At 36.1% G+C, this 16,070-nt stretch overlaps 1 protein-coding gene across 1 annotated transcript; it reads left to right on the forward strand.

Annotated features, from left to right (window-relative positions):
• Positions 1–13,917: 13,917 nt before the first annotated feature.
• On the forward strand, positions 13,918–15,868 carry LOC132295485 (protein BASIC PENTACYSTEINE2-like). Its single transcript, XM_059793771.1, has 2 exons — positions 13,918–14,050; positions 14,737–15,868. Exon 2 carries the CDS (start codon positions 14,742–14,744, stop codon positions 15,600–15,602), a length of 861 nt encoding a protein of 286 aa, XP_059649754.1. The 5' UTR covers positions 13,918–14,050; positions 14,737–14,741; the 3' UTR covers positions 15,603–15,868.
• Positions 15,869–16,070: the final 202 nt, after the last annotated feature.

The following is a 16,070-nucleotide window of genomic DNA, read 5'->3' on the forward strand; positions in this document are numbered from 1 at the left end:
TTTAAATTACTATGCTAATGATTTGAACAACATGAATTCTTTATAAATTTGCATGCTGGTAAATGATGGTTTAAGTTGTTTAAAATATAATCTAGCAATTTATGTGGATGCTATATGATCTTAATCATGAGTTTGCAGTATAATATAATCATGTATATTATAAGATTTTATCATTTTTATATTATGGAATTAATTGATGGATTGTTTAATTATTTCATCAACTATTAGATTTTTTGTGGATCGAATGCACCAGTATGGGATGGTGGCATTCTAGGGACAGATTAACTTATCAGTTAAGTCCTACCTATTTTTATATAAGGGAATGGATTAACTAAATTGTTAAGTTCTCCTTATATTTGATTCAGGTCAGCTAAACAAGTTGAATAACTTATAGAGGATTACTTATAAAGGATTAATTATAGTTGGATAGGATGGATTTTTTATATATAATTATATGCCATGATATGAACTTGAGTCTCAGGATCAGTGGTTAGGGCGCGTATATTGCCAGGGATGTGTAACTAGATATAGTGTAGTTGTGTATCCTAGTACATCTAGGTATTCATGCCCACTATATTTACGTTTTGTTTGTTGCCTTCTATTCAGGTTGAGACAACTCTATAGTCTGATGAGGTTCCTTTAGTGTGTATATATTTATATGGAGTATATAGTTATTGTTGGATTAACTAGGATGTATATGTGTATTAGGTCTCTATTTGGAATGTAGTAGATTAGAACTTGTTCGTGATCATGACCTACTGTTATTTTTTCAGGTGTTCGACAGTTCCAGTCTTAGAGGTTGATCGTGCTGAGCAGAGACAACCTATCATCACTCTTCTGATTTGAAGCAGGAGTCTTCTTTACGTTATAGTATTTGGATATTATTTAGTTCAGATGGATTTTGGATTAAGGGTCCACATGATGGATTCTCAAGTTGTAATATTTAGTTAATTACTGGTATCAGAGGATTTATTTATTGGAGGTTTATTATTTAGTTTTCTTTCAGCTTATTCTTAATTCATTTTTGTGACGGCCCAAGTTTTTCAACCCGGTTCGTTAGTGATGAACCGAAGGTTGACCCGATAATGGATCCAGATGCGAAAGCAAAAGACAAGACAATGGTCTCTCAAGGCACAACACACCTTTAAGACACTAAGATGACCTTCCATGAGGTCACGGAACTCAAAGAGAACGAAAGTGGAAACAAAAGTCAAAAAGGGTCAAATTTGTGAACCAAGGGGCAAAATGGTCAACTCATGATTAAAATGAGAAACTTGACTCTAAACAAGTCAAAGAAGGTGAATACAACCTAATCTAGTCATTTCACAACATTCCAAGAGGTTCTAAGAACATTGGACAAGAATCCCACAAAATACCCCTTCCTGGTTTAAGCAAGAACTGACACCCTCTCACTAAAGCATGAATAACTCTCATCACAGTTGGATTTTTAATGCATGGTTGGTGTCATTGGAAATCTGACTTCAAGCTCATGAATTTAGGCTCAACAATCACCCCCATTTTGGTTAGAAACGAAGAAGTTATGGTCATTTGAAGTCGGAAGAACAGTGCTGAAACTAGACTGAAGCTACTCTCGGGATCTACCTATTTCGGTCAACCAAAATGACCCATCGGATGACTGAAATGGACAAAATTTCAGCTGAAAACAAGTCTTCAAGGCTTAGTTGGTTTGATACACCAAAAGAAACCATCGGTCGACCAAAATGACCCTAAATGTTGACTTTGGCTACTGGAAAGTGAAGTTTCAAGGTTCAAACAAAACCCAAAAGGCTTCGGTCGACCAAAATGCAATTTCAGTTGACCGAAATGACTCAAGAAAGTGCAAAAATTTCATGTTATGCACTCAAGGCTGAAAGTCTAATTGGAATCCCCCATGGCATGATCAATTTGCATTATCTGCTAATGTGTGATGATGTGAACATGCACGCAAGTGTAATATGACATTTTAGACATGTTACAATGGCCCATGGCCTTATTACTACCCATTCACAAAATTTGACATACCAAACATCCAAAATTGATAAAGGTACATTTTCAAACAAAATGTGGTGTCAAATGAGTACAAGTGTAAAAATAGGCATGCTTGGCCCTTGGCCTCATGTCATACATGTTGGATACAATGAAAAGGGTGTACTTATGTACACTTTACATACACAGAATCAAGGAATACAAGTTTTCTCATGAGAAGCTACAAATCATCCAAGGCAATGAAATCTTCAAGTCTTGAGTCATGTACCTGAAATATACCCCAGTAACGTAGGGGTGAGCAACATAAAGCTACTCGTAGGAGATGAGCATGCATCGACCTAGCATTTTACAATTTTATCACCTTAAGGTGAAACATGTTAAAGGGGCTCATACCACCTAACATCTATGTCACAATGAGACTCAGGGAGCATCCTAAGCTACTCATGCAATTCAATTGAACAACGGTATATAAGTATACATGCTCAAGTATACTAAACAATGTCAAAACATGTCACACGACATACAAGCATACATTTCCAAGTATACTAAACTATATTGAGATAATTTATGCAATGTCTAAGCATCTCTACATAAGTATGCATTTAACATAAAAAAAAAAAAAAAAAAAAAAAAAAAAAAAAAAAAAACTCATAAACCAAGTACACAACACAAGTACACTAAATTAATAGGATTTTGCATATGACAAATATACATAGCACAAATATACCAAATGAAGTTTAACTCATGAAACAAGTGTACACGTTCAAGTATACTAAACCGGATTTAAATATCCGAAGCAAGCATCAATTCTCAAGCTACAAGTAATCCATGATTAACAACTTGAAATTAAATGTAAAAGCAAATAGTGGAAAGATTAGGACATGTGGTCGCTAGACCAAGCAAGTATTTTCGGGTAATTACGACCCACAAGGTACTACCTACTGCGCACTTATGACTTAGAAGACTCTTGTCTTCGTACTAGAACCAAACCCTAGCCATCACATAAAGTATGTCCTCACAAGCTTTCCAAAACCAATAAGTTCAAAACTTATACAAAATCAAATGCAAGTTACCACATTCCATGCACAAGTAAGATTGAATTCACACAACTCATGTCCTAGAATTCAAGTCTAAATAGCATATGACAAGTCACGTCCTCAATATGCAATTTATACACAAAGTAAGAATATTTTACAACAATTGAGCCACATTACCATCCTACGCCACAAGTACTAAATAGGTCACAATTTAGTATCAAGCTTTCAAGGTAAACAATTGTAATATTCTAACATGCTATATACACAAGATATATTTAACAAGTTATTCAAGACAATGATATCACATGTCATGCTAAGTCAAATTACCATCTTTAGAGATCACAAGTACTAATTCTACAACAAGTTAGTAGCATGCTCACAAGGTAATTAATTAAACTACATTTCATGAAATTATCACCTTAACATAAAAGTCCCTAGATTTCAATTCAATTCCAATTAGGCTCAAATTAACATATGTTAAAGCTCATGACATAGTCCTTACATATTTCACACCCAAAATCAATTTAAGTGACTACAACACTTAAAATTAAATTAATTAAGCTAATTAATTAATTTTTCCCTAGATTTCCAAACATATCCAAATGTCCTTAATTTAATATATGTTAAAGAACACATCAAGGCCTACTTTAATATCACATTACAAGTTGATTTCATGCTTGATACAATTATGTGAATTAATCTTTCACCAAAGATAAATATTAAATAAGTTTTGCAATTCTTACGCAAATGCTCCAAATTTAATATATGTTAACTATTATACCAAGGCCTAGTTTACTAGCATGCCATAATTTAATTCAAAACAACATACATCCATGTGAATTAAATCTTATACAAAGAAATAATTAGATTAAATCTCTAAAACTTTAACAAGGCACGCTAACAAGTTGTATATGCTCATAAAACATTCAATACAACATTAATATAAACCTAAGACATCTCCTACCTCAATTTGAGATGAAAACTCAAATCCCCACCAAAAGAAAAGTGCTCTTGATCCGACGATACTCCTAGGTTTTGTCGGGGACAACGCCGTGAACAAGAATCCCTAAGAAGCCCCATGAAAATCATAACTTGACCTCAAAACCAAACTCAAAATTTGGCTAAAAACGGGTTCTAATAAGGGCAAAAGATGCGCATCATCAAGACGAATAACAAATACTAAGGCACGACTATATTTTGACAAAGAAATGAAGCTCAAATGAGGAGAGAGAAGATAGTAGCCTCCCTTGGGCTGCCATGGAAGCTTCAGGTCTTGCATAGGGAGTGGGGAAGATGAAAATCAACATATCTCATCCCCCTTATATAGAAAATCTCAAAAAGTGCCCCGAAAGAGCCTCGCCGGGTCCAAAAAAGTGAAATTTAATCAGACGCGCTCAAATAGCAAAACTCTGTGAACAAAAAAGATTTAAAATAAGAAAATATGAATAACGGAAGAAACGGCGTCAAAAACTGAGTCCCGAGCAGAAAGTTATGCCCCAAACAAGTTTGGCGCAAACTGGGGCTAGAAACCCTGAAACTGGAAAACATCGACCAGAAGGGACTTCTAAGAGTTTGCGACTCGACAAAAAGTGAAAATGAATCCCGTATGAGGATCCAGGCTCAAAACAAGATAATTTGCAATAACTTTCATTAATTGCACAATGGCCCCCATAAAAAGGGTTAACTGCAAAACTGCCCCATAATGAAAATATCTTCCAAAAGATATTTTCTTAGATACCCCTGAAATAAAATATCTTCAAAAGATATTTATGAAAAATACCCCAAGAAAAGAAATTAATTTCAAAGAATTATGCATCCATGCCCCTATGGACACCGGGAGCAACCAGAGTACTTTCCTGCGAAAGTAAAGATATGTATTTCGTGGAAACCACTCACGATAAAGATACGTGAAGTCAAAAACCAACTCCGAGCACAAGAAGTGAGGTTTTGCCAACAAAGTGACAAACGGGAAAAAGACGAAATAGGGAAAAGGACGAATTAGGAATAAGGACAAAAAGTGAATAGTATCGAAAAACGAAAATTGTAGAAATGACTCGGTCCTTAAAGGAAGTTGTCAATCCAAAAGAAAGAGTCTCAGAAACCATTTCCGAGCACTCGAGATGACACTAAGTGATGAGAAAATGAACTTAGAAAAGGAATTTCAACGAAAAAAATTCATCCGTAAAATTCTAAGGAAAAAGGGAAGGAAGGAAATGACCGGGTCATTACAATTTTGTATTCCATGCTTGTTTATATATTAATTGTTTGATATCCCTTGTATTCTATACTTGAACTTGATCACCCGTGGCTCTAGAATTCGAGGGGTATCACAATTTTGTCCAAAGGTTTAAAGTGAGTAATATAAGAAATAAATTACGCAAGTTGGTTTTTACAACTAATTTGTACTTCATTTGGAAGGATAGGAATGACAAGTTACATATTGACAAGTTTTCTAGTCCAGAGGAGTTAGCTAAATGTATTGTTTGGGAGGTTTTTGATATTCTAGGCATATGTTTGCAAGATGTAATCTTAATGTTCTCCTAGTTTAGGTTTTTTACTTTAAGGTCTTCTTTTTTTTTCCCTAAGGGGATAATTAAAATAGGGGTATGCCCCTATGATGTTTTTGTACCATATTGTTTATATTAATGAAAAAATTCTTCCATTTAGGAAAAAAAATTACTATCATCAAGTCCACAAATCTCAACAAATACCTCAATTATATGTATCACGTCAAAACCTCAATAAGAATCTCTGTCACAAATCTCTCGACAAGATTAGAATAATACACCTCCATTCGACAACAATCACAAATCGAATCTCTCAAAACCATGATTGGCAACACCAAGTTGAAACAAAACTCCTCAAAATACCTCCCTTCTCGTATCAATCCTTATCATCATTCCATGGAACAACTATTGAGATCACGATTCCTCAAAACCATGCCTAGTCATAACTAAAATGAAAAGACTCCACAAATAAGCCATATATAAATGCGATCCTTTGAAACATCTCCTAAGAGTCAACCACATCCAAGACTCCAAAACTCAAAACAAGTCTCTAAAAGACATCCTTAAAGGAGCATCAAGCTCACTCAATGAATCAAACGAATCCTCAATGGTGTGGACACAAGTCCCTGTAAAATGACTTCACATCATAACCTACGCACACCATGCGCAAAAAACCCATAAACAACCATGACAAAAAACTCCGCAAGGGAAAACACGAAATGAAACCCACCAGTCCGTACAAGGACTATACTACCAACTTTATCTCTGAAACAAAAGACACATAGATCAAAGACTTCACCCCCTATGTGGAAGTAAGTCGACCAAAATCAATCAAATCATCCCCAAGGACTTAAAACAACTATGGTGATCCCCACAAATCAACTAACCCATAACCATGCATAATGCAATGAATAAATGAGACTCACTCCCTGTGAAGTCCCTAACATGAGCCAAGACAAGAGAAAAAGCCTTGCTCTCCCAAGAATGCCAACAACCCATATGATAAATGAACACATTCCCCCCCCCCCCCCCCCTTATGGGAGTGTACAAACCATGACAAAATAAAGTGTGACAACTCCTTCACAAGGAATTCCACAATGCAACCAACTACAAAAACTAGCTTGCACACCATACACAAATAAAAAGAACACAACACCCAACTCGTGCTCTCCCAAAATGAACCAAAAGGAAACCTCACCTCGACACCACATATCATGCGAAAAATAAAATACTCGTAACACTAAACATATCAATCAATGCATATAAGAAGGGAATGCAACTACCATAAGAAAAAATAAATCTACCTACTTATAGAGGTAATAAAAAAAATATATGGATATACTTCCATATTCATATACTTCATGCATCATGATATCATAATTATAACTACTAACATAGCAGTAAATGAAAATTGTAGGAATGAACATAACAAATGAACCCTAAGGACATCATGTCTTAAAGCTTCTAAGTGAAAGGAAGTCAATCCTAACCACAATCCAAACTCTAAAAACCATGAGATCATTAACTGTAAGTCCTTACCACAATGGCAGGATCTAAACAATCCATATCTAAACCTCAAAGTGACACTACAAGGTGATACTAAAGAATACAGTGCTCTCACTACCTGACTCACCAATCAATCAACTCAATCCCATAGCATCGTTATGCAAGAAAGACTCAAAAGAAATGGCAACCCTAGCCACACAATCAAACAATCAAATCCGTAATGACCCGGTCATTTTCCTTCCTTTCCTTTTTCTCAAATTTTCACGGATATTTTTTTTTCGTTGATCTTTTCCTTTCTGAGTTTAGTTTCTCATCACTTAGTGTTGTCTCGGGTGCTCTGGAATGATTTCTGAGACTCTTTTCTTTGGATTGACAACTTCCTTTGAGGACCGCGTCATTTCCACATTTTCATTTTTTCGATATTATTCACTTTCGTCCTTTTTCCTATTTTGTCTTTTCCCTGTTTGTCACTTTGTTGGCATAACCTCACTTTTTGTGTTTGGAGTTGGTTTTTGACTTCACATATCTTCATTCTAAGTAGTTTCCATGAAATACGTATCTTTATTTTTGCAGTAAAGTACTTTGGTTACTCCCGGTATCCATAGGGGCATGAATGTATAGTTTTTTAGAATCTTTTTCTTTTCTTGAGGTGTTTTTCGTAAATATCTTTTGAAGATATTTTATTTTAGGGGTTTCTAAGAAAATATTTTTGGAAGATATTTTTATTCTGGGTCATTAGTGTAATTTTCACTTTTTGGAGGGGCCATTGTGCAATTAAGAAAAGTTATTTAAAAAATGCCTCGTTTTGAGCCTGGATCCTTACACGGGATTCATTTTCACCTTTTGTCAAGTTGTGTACTCTTAGAATTTCCTTCTGGTCGTTTTCCCCCAGTTGCAGGGTTTCTGGCCCCAATTGCCGCCGAACTTGTTCGGGGCGTATCTCTCTGCTCGGGAATCGGTTTTCAACGCTATTTCTTCTATTGTTCATATTTTCTCATTTTGGTTCTTTTTCGTTCACGGAGTTTTGCTGTTTGAGCGTGTCTGCGCGAATTTCACTTTTCCGGACCTAGCGAGGCCATTTTGGGGCACTTTTAGGGTTTTACTATAAATAGAATGCTTTAAAGTGAAAAATTACTTTTTCACCTTCTTCCTCCCTTTGTTGGCTGGATTCCATGGCAGCCAAGGGGCTACCACCTTATCTCTCTTCTTTCGAGCTTCTTCCCCTTGTTAAAAAGTTGAAGTGTCTTTGTGTTTAATGCTTATCTTGATGACGCGTATCTTTCCCCCTTATTAGAATCCATTTTTAGCCATTTTATGAGTTCGGGTTTGAGGTTAAGTTAGGATTTTGGTATATCCTCTTTGGAGTTTATTGTTCACCATGTTGTCCTTGACAAAACCCTGAAGTTTCGTCGAATTCAGAGCGGTTTCATTTTGGTGGCATTTGAGATTCTCATCTCAAATTGAGGTGATAAGCGCCGAATATTACATATTCAAGCGCCTTATTTGCATTAGTTAAGTCCATTAGTTGATAATAATGTATAGTTTAACTTTATTTGGTTATTTTCGTCTACTTTCAGGTTGGTTCCTCCAAATATGGTTAAAGGAACAGTTTTGACAATCTCTTGAAGAAGCAAAGCACACCATTGCTGGGGACCATCATTTTTGGTCAAGCCTCTTGATTCATTAAACGTGTGAGTTTTATGGCATAGCGCTCAGGATGACAACTGCGTCAGCGGACCGGCTCAAAGTGGCTCAAGAAAGGAATGAAGGTTCTACAGCTAAGCTCCGCGGGCGCGCGCAGCAGCCCCGCGGGCACCCGCCAAAACCTCCAGTAAGATGCCTTCATCCGTGGGGCCCCGTAGTGTCTCGCGGGCCCCGCTGCCAAGCTCTGCGGGCACCCGCCGCAGCCCCACGGGAGCCCGCCAAACACCCCAGTGACCATCAGCGGATTGCAAGCACCCGCGGGCGCCCGTCGATCTACAAATAGTAGATCACCTACTCCTATTTTTGTGCTGAAGCTTGTCCCCTTGACCCTTTTGTGTGGTCCTGTTTTCTCCTAGGGTAGTTGGAACTTAAAAATGGAGGGAAAAGGGAGGATTTTGTGGCTAGATAAGGGCCTTGAGGGGTTAGTTGGATGATATCTCACATTTGGCTAAGTTTTAGAGAGAGAAATATTGAAGGTGAGGGATTTGGTAAGTCTTGAAGCTTTAGGTGCGAAAATGGAGGGTAAAGCCTTTTCTTCTCCTTCATTCCTTGCATCCATGGGTAACTAACTCCCTATCTAGGGAGGTGATGAAGCCCTCTTTAGTAAGCATGTTCTAGTTTTGATTTTGTTTTGGGGGAAATAATGTATATTTATGACTTTTTCACAATCTAGAGCATTCATTTTGATGTAATGAATTTTAATCTATATAAATGATTATGTTGAAGTTTTTGTCTTGTCTTAGATTCTAATTTCTCATGATCATATAGCTTGTTTTCCATAGTGACAATGTAATTGAGGTTGTGGAATGGTTTTAATGGCATGATGTTTAGGAAGTTTGATAATCTATATCTTAGGGCCTTCCTTTGATAGATTGTTCTTGATTTCTAATTTCATGTGCTTCTATTATGTGATTAAGGGCTTGATAATCTTTTGCTTAATGAACATGTCTAAGGTTGCATTTTAGTTTAGGTAGCCAAAACATGCAATGCTTTGATAGGTTATTCTTGCCTATTGATTTCATAAAATTCTTGAAGGTAATGTAGCAATTTTGTGTTGTTGCATTCCAAGGTCATATGTATATATTATTCTCCCAAGTGAATCATTCTCTAGCATGTTTATAGGATAGGTAGTGGATTCACTTCCCTAGTCCCCTTTACATTATCTTTATCTCTTTAATTCCTTGCCAACTATTGTTTTATGCAAATTTAAATTCCTAATTCTAGTGACAAACCAACAAAACTCTATACCCCCTTTCATCATTCTAAAAGAGATTTTAGATACCTTGGTTGCCATAAACTACCAATCCAGTGGTTCGACTTACCCAACTAATAGCCCTATTTTATAATGATTTGTGCGATTGCAAATGGTTGATTTATTATAGATCGAATACCAAACCAATCAATTTTTGGCGCCATTGTTGGGGATTGCAAACGGTTTTGCAACCGAGGTTAACTTTTGTTTGATTGTTAATATGTGTTTTGTGAATATTTCCTTGTGTGGTTTTGACTATTGTTATGCTTTAAGTTCTTGTGAGATTCTAGGGACTTAAGGCTCGCTGAGGGAACGCTAGCAAATTTGTAAGTCTAGAGGACTCCCAGTAAGTCTTTCGAGCTTCCAGTTTCAAAAATTGTTAATATCTTGCATGTGTTTAAAATTAGTGATAGTTAAGTTGTGAAGCCCTTGTCGAGGCTATTTATTGTTTCTTTTTTATTGCAAAGCATCGGTCCTTGTCGTGGCCATTTATTTTCTGTCTTGATAATTGAGGAGAAATGGAACATCGTATGTGGAGGTTATGGATGAATTGTTGTGTTGATTGTGTTATGTGTTGTTGATGTTTGGCCGCAGATCACTTTCTCTACCGACAATTGACTCGCCAATTGACATAAATTCACTTGAAAGGACTCTTAGAAGAAACCTTAGGGAATCTGCAAGCATAAGAGAAATTGAACTTGAATTTAATACAATGGCCGGTAATGAAGAAAATTTAGGGAATGAGGGAATTAATAATGATAGGGCCAAAATTCCAAACGTGGTTCCCATGACCCTTCGGTATCACTTCATCCCTACCACTTATGCTTCTCCTTCTTACATAGTGATGCCTAACATTGAAGCCACTCAATATGAAATCAAAGTTAGCACAATTCAAATGCTTCCATCCTTCCATGGCTTTGATAACGAGGATCCCTATAAACATCTTGATGAATTCCTTGAAATTTGCTCTACCATTAAAATGAGGGGTTTCCCTGATAATGCACTCCACCTGCGTCTATTTCCATTCTCCTTGAAAAATAGGGCAAAGTATTGGTTGAACTCCCTTGTTGCAAACTTCATCATTTGATGGGCCCAATTGCAACAAGAATTTCTTAAGAAATACTATCCAGTGAGTAAAACCAATCAAATGAGGTGTTCTAGTCTTAGTTTTTTTCAAATTGATGGAGAACAACTCCATGAAACTTGGGAAAGATTACAAGATCTCCTTAGGAAATGTCCGCACCATCTAAATCCAAAATGGCAATTAGTGCAAGCCTTCTATGATGGTTTAACCGAACCACATAGACTCATGGTTGACTCCTCATGTGAAGGGATGTTTATGTCTAAGAATGCGGATGAGGGTTGGACCTTACTTGAGAATTTGAGTGAAAATTCACTACAACATACTTCTCGTAGGGCTCCGACCTCAACCAATGCAAAGAACACCAACCCTTGTCAACCAAAGACAAGTAGGGAAGAATCTTCTCAAGTGGATGCCATAACTCACAAATTCTATCAATTGATGGCACCACATCTTTCTCCCTTTTTGTCTCAAAATTCAGCAAGTGCGGTGTGTGCATCATGCACTAGTCTGTTCCATCTCTCAATGATATGACTCACCGGGAGCAACCAGAGTACTTTCTTACAAAAGTAAAGATACGTATTTCGTGGAAACCACTTAGGATGAAGGTACGTGAAGTCGAAAACCAACTCCGAGCACGAAAAGTGAGGTTGTGCCAAAAAGTGACAAACGGGAAAAGACAAAATAGGGAAAATGACAAAATAGGGAAAATGACGAAAAATGAATAGTGTCAAAAAACAAAAAATGTGGGAATGACTCGGTCCTCAAAGGAAGTTGTCAATCCAAGGAAAAAAGTCTCGGAAATCATTCCAGAGCACTTAAGACGATACTAAGTGATGAAAAACTGAACTCAGAAAGGAAAAGAATGACGGGAAAAAAATATCCGTGAAAATCTGAGAAAAGGGAAAGGAAGGAAAATGACCGGGTCATTACACAACCCCCCATTCTTGGTCCAATATTCTTCATTTAAGAGGCATTGAGATTGCGTTTGGATGCAGCAATTATAAAAAAGTGAAAATCATTTTCACTCTCAAAATAAGGTATGCACATAATGCAGACTAAATAATGTCACGTATAAACATAACTCAATTCAACATATCATTTATGTTATTATTTGAGATTAAAGTATTTTAAAAACACTTTAACATGTTAATTTAAAGATTTAAACAAAAATTAAAGTCACTTGGATTGACTTTAGACAACAAACAAAACACTTAATGTTTCCAAAAATAATGAAAAGAGCCACATCTATTTTTTATTTTTATTTTTCCAAATATTAAAAAAACATACACTTAGGTATAAATTATTTGACATATCTTTCAAAAAATATTGGCAAAGTTTAATATTAATTGCCACACTCACCACTTTTACCATTAAAAAAAAAAATTTGACAAAATTTAATATTAATTGCCACGCTCATCACCTTCACCAAAAAAAAAAGTATTCACATAGTACTGAAAAACTAATAGTGATATATAAATCTCAACATATTATTTATATATTTTTTAAGTTAAATTTTATCATAAAAAATAGAATATCCAAAAAAAATAGTCACATGTTAATTTAAAGAGGATTTTGAAGGAGATTATGAAGTTTTTTGCTGTTAACAACTTTTACTTTTTAAGTGATGATGTTACCCTCTTATGGTGATATTACTTTTTTAGACTCTACTTATAAATGATGGTCAAATGGTGACATTTCACTTTTTTGTAATTGTCGAATGCGGTCTCATAGGAGCTCACTGCAGGGACTGTATGGGAATTCACTTCAGAGGATTCGCGCCCCCTGATTTTTTTCCTTTCCTTACTTATATATATATTCCTATAATATGTATATATTTTTTGGAAATGTATAAGATCAGCCCTTGAAATTTCTCATTCCCTTGTATACTTATATGTTTCCTTAAATTTTTTTTCTTATATTGTTTCATTATTATATTGTATATATGAAATTTATTAATTTACCATGTCCCAAAAATATCAATCTCTTTATATCCATTTGTGTCTCTCCCTTTATATATACTCCACAAAACCTAATATATATATATATATGCATTATTATATAAATATTTATTTAGTGTACAGCTTCCCAAAAAAAAAAAAAAATTCTATTTTCAAAAGATTAGTAACTTCTCACATATGGCGCCAACTATTGAACCGAAAGTTTTTCTTGCAAGAAAAGAGAAGAGGTGACCAAGATTGGTGCCCGGACGGAATACACTATGACCATCAAGTTAGTACCTAAATAATTACATATAAAAAAAATATTTTGTACTTAAAATAATTTTATTCCTTCAATTCTCGTGTGATTTTAACAATTTCATACCACATCCGCATGGTTATAATTTTTGAGTTTCCAATGTCGAAGCAGTTTATTTTAAATTCATTCACGACAAGGAAACCGAAGTTCCCTTTTGTTGTTTTAGAAGGATAACAAGAATTGTCCTTGTAATGTTGAAACCTAAAATGGAAAATTTTCATTTTAGGAAAAAATTGGTTGTGCCATGTTTGTCTCCCCTTAGAGAATAAACCATTACCCCATATTCAACTACAAAGAATGCCATATTTATGGAGCATAACAAAAAAAAGTTACAATCCCGAATTTGTCAACGAAGAAATAATTGTTACAGTATGACAAACTATACAATAAAGCAGATAAAACCATAAGGATGCCGAAAAAATGAAGAAAATATCAAATATATGGTAAGTGGGTGCCACAAAATTTAATATTTTTGTACATATTATTTAAGAAACATTGTTGACCATAAGAGTTTGGTTTTGCTGTCACATGCATGCTTGGGAAAATAGATGTCACTTATATTTATTTTTACATTTTCCTTTTTCCTTATTAATGTTGAAACTTGAAACATTTAGTAGGAACTATATTGGGGCTCTTTCTACTTTCTCTCTCCTCTCTCCTCTCTCCTCTCTCTATCCAGAAGGGCAAAAAAAACCCTAAAAGAGCCGTTTACCTACAAGTAAGTTTTCTCTCTCTGTATCTGTCTGTCTCTCTCTTGCTCCTCTCTTTAAAATCTCAAATTTTCATTTCTTTCTTTAGAAACTTGAATTTTTATCCATTTTACTGATATTCGCATGTCATTTATATTCTGATGTGTGATTGTCTTAAGGTTTAATTATCAGGATGAATCTGTTCTTTTTTTTTTTTCTATTTTATATGAGATCGAGGTTCAAAACCATAAAGTTTTGACCTTTTCGTTTGAAATGCATTTTCTTAAAATTGCAGCATTCGGCGATCGTGGGTACTGATTTTTTGTTTGTTCGTCTTGGTGGTGGTTTGGTTCTTCTTATCCTTGTGTTCTGTTGGGGCCTTTCTTTGATCTCTTTGGTTTTAATTGCCATTGCCAATAATGGGTCTATTGAAATTGGAACATTCATTTGATGCTGTTCTTTGTGCTTATTGCTCTGATTCATTCTTCAATTTCATGGCTGTTTGGATCTTCCCATCCCGTGTCTGATTTTACATTTTGAAGCTTGTGCTATGTCTATGGGTTTGGGTTTCCTGTTTTCAGTGTTTTTGTTGGTTATGATCCATGGTCCGTGTTGGTCTCATTTCCATTGTTATCAGGACTACAATGTCTCTAATGTTTAAATTAAAACATGGTAAAGGTTTAATATTTATGCTGTTGTTTGCCTCGATCTGTAGTTTTGATGGATGATGACGGATTGAATATGCGGAATTGGGGTTATTATGAACCCTCCTTCAAAGGGCATCTTGGTCTGCAGCTCATGTCATCTGTGGCAGATCGAGGCACAAAACCTTTCCTATCCGGGCGTGATCATGCAGTTATGCTAGGCGCCAATGGACCTTTTCACTCTCGGGATTGTGGGGTTTCAGAAGCACCTGTACACATGGACTATGTGAGGGACAGTTGGATAAACCAGAGAGATAAATTTCTTAATATGCTACCGGCAAACCCTAATTATGCGGTTCTTCCCGAACCTTCTGTAACTCATCCCATGCAGATTTTACAACCTCCCGAATCATCAAAGGATGTGAGGGCAGATGTGAGGGTTGGTGTGGAAATTCCAAGTGTGAGAAAGGAAGGAGGTGGTCCTTTGAAGAAGAGGACAAGTAGCAGCATCCCGAAGTCACCGAAACCAAAGAAAAGTAAGAAAGGCCCTTCTGTGCCAAAGGAGAATGGTAATTCTTCTGTTCAACGCGTGAAACCAGCAAAGAAGAATATGGATGTTGTTATAAATGGGATCAACATGGACATCTCAGGTATTCCCATACCAGTTTGCTCGTGCACTGGGACTCAGCAGCAGTGTTATCGATGGGGCTGTGGTGGTTGGCAATCGGCTTGTTGTACCACAACTATATCGATGTATCCCTTGCCAATGAGCACCAAAAGACGTGGCGCAAGGATAGCTGGAAGGAAGATGAGTCAGGGTGCGTTCAAGAAGGTATTGGAGAAACTTGCATCAGAAGGGTATAACTTCTCCAACCCAATTGATCTGAGGTCTCACTGGGCAAAACATGGTACCAACAAGTTTGTGACAATCAGGTAGATTTACTTTGGGGTTACTGTCACTGGACTCGCATCCATCTGGTCTGTTTTACCTGTACATATGTCTGTGACCTTTTTCAGTGTTCATTTGATGATTTTAGAGTCTGAATCTTCAGTCATGATACATGTTTTTGAACTCAGACATCTGGGATCGATCGGAAATGTTGTTTATTTCTCTTTCTGTTTTTGTTTTAAAGGCTCCAAATTCTGGCCTCCAGGATGTAGGACTGAGAATGAGTTTTTTTTAATTGAATCATTTTGAGATAATATCGTTTCTTCATCCATCTTTGTTGTCCAAGATTAGAAATTGAATGCTGCATTTGCCTCTTGTTCTCCAACTGGCACACTGGAATGGGCATGTATTGCGTGTTTTACGTATACCTGGATTTGGGCATTTAACTTCTATCTGTTACAGGAAAGTTCCTCAAGATGTAGCTGTGTTCATGATCTTGGAAATTTTTACATCTTT

This window comes from Cornus florida, unplaced genomic scaffold, assembly GCF_030987335.1.
Source record: "Cornus florida cultivar Cherokee Brave unplaced genomic scaffold, ASM3098733v1 CherokeeBrave_3.0.0_Hap2_Chr02, whole genome shotgun sequence".
NCBI lineage: Eukaryota > Viridiplantae > Streptophyta > Magnoliopsida > Cornales > Cornaceae > Cornus > Cornus florida.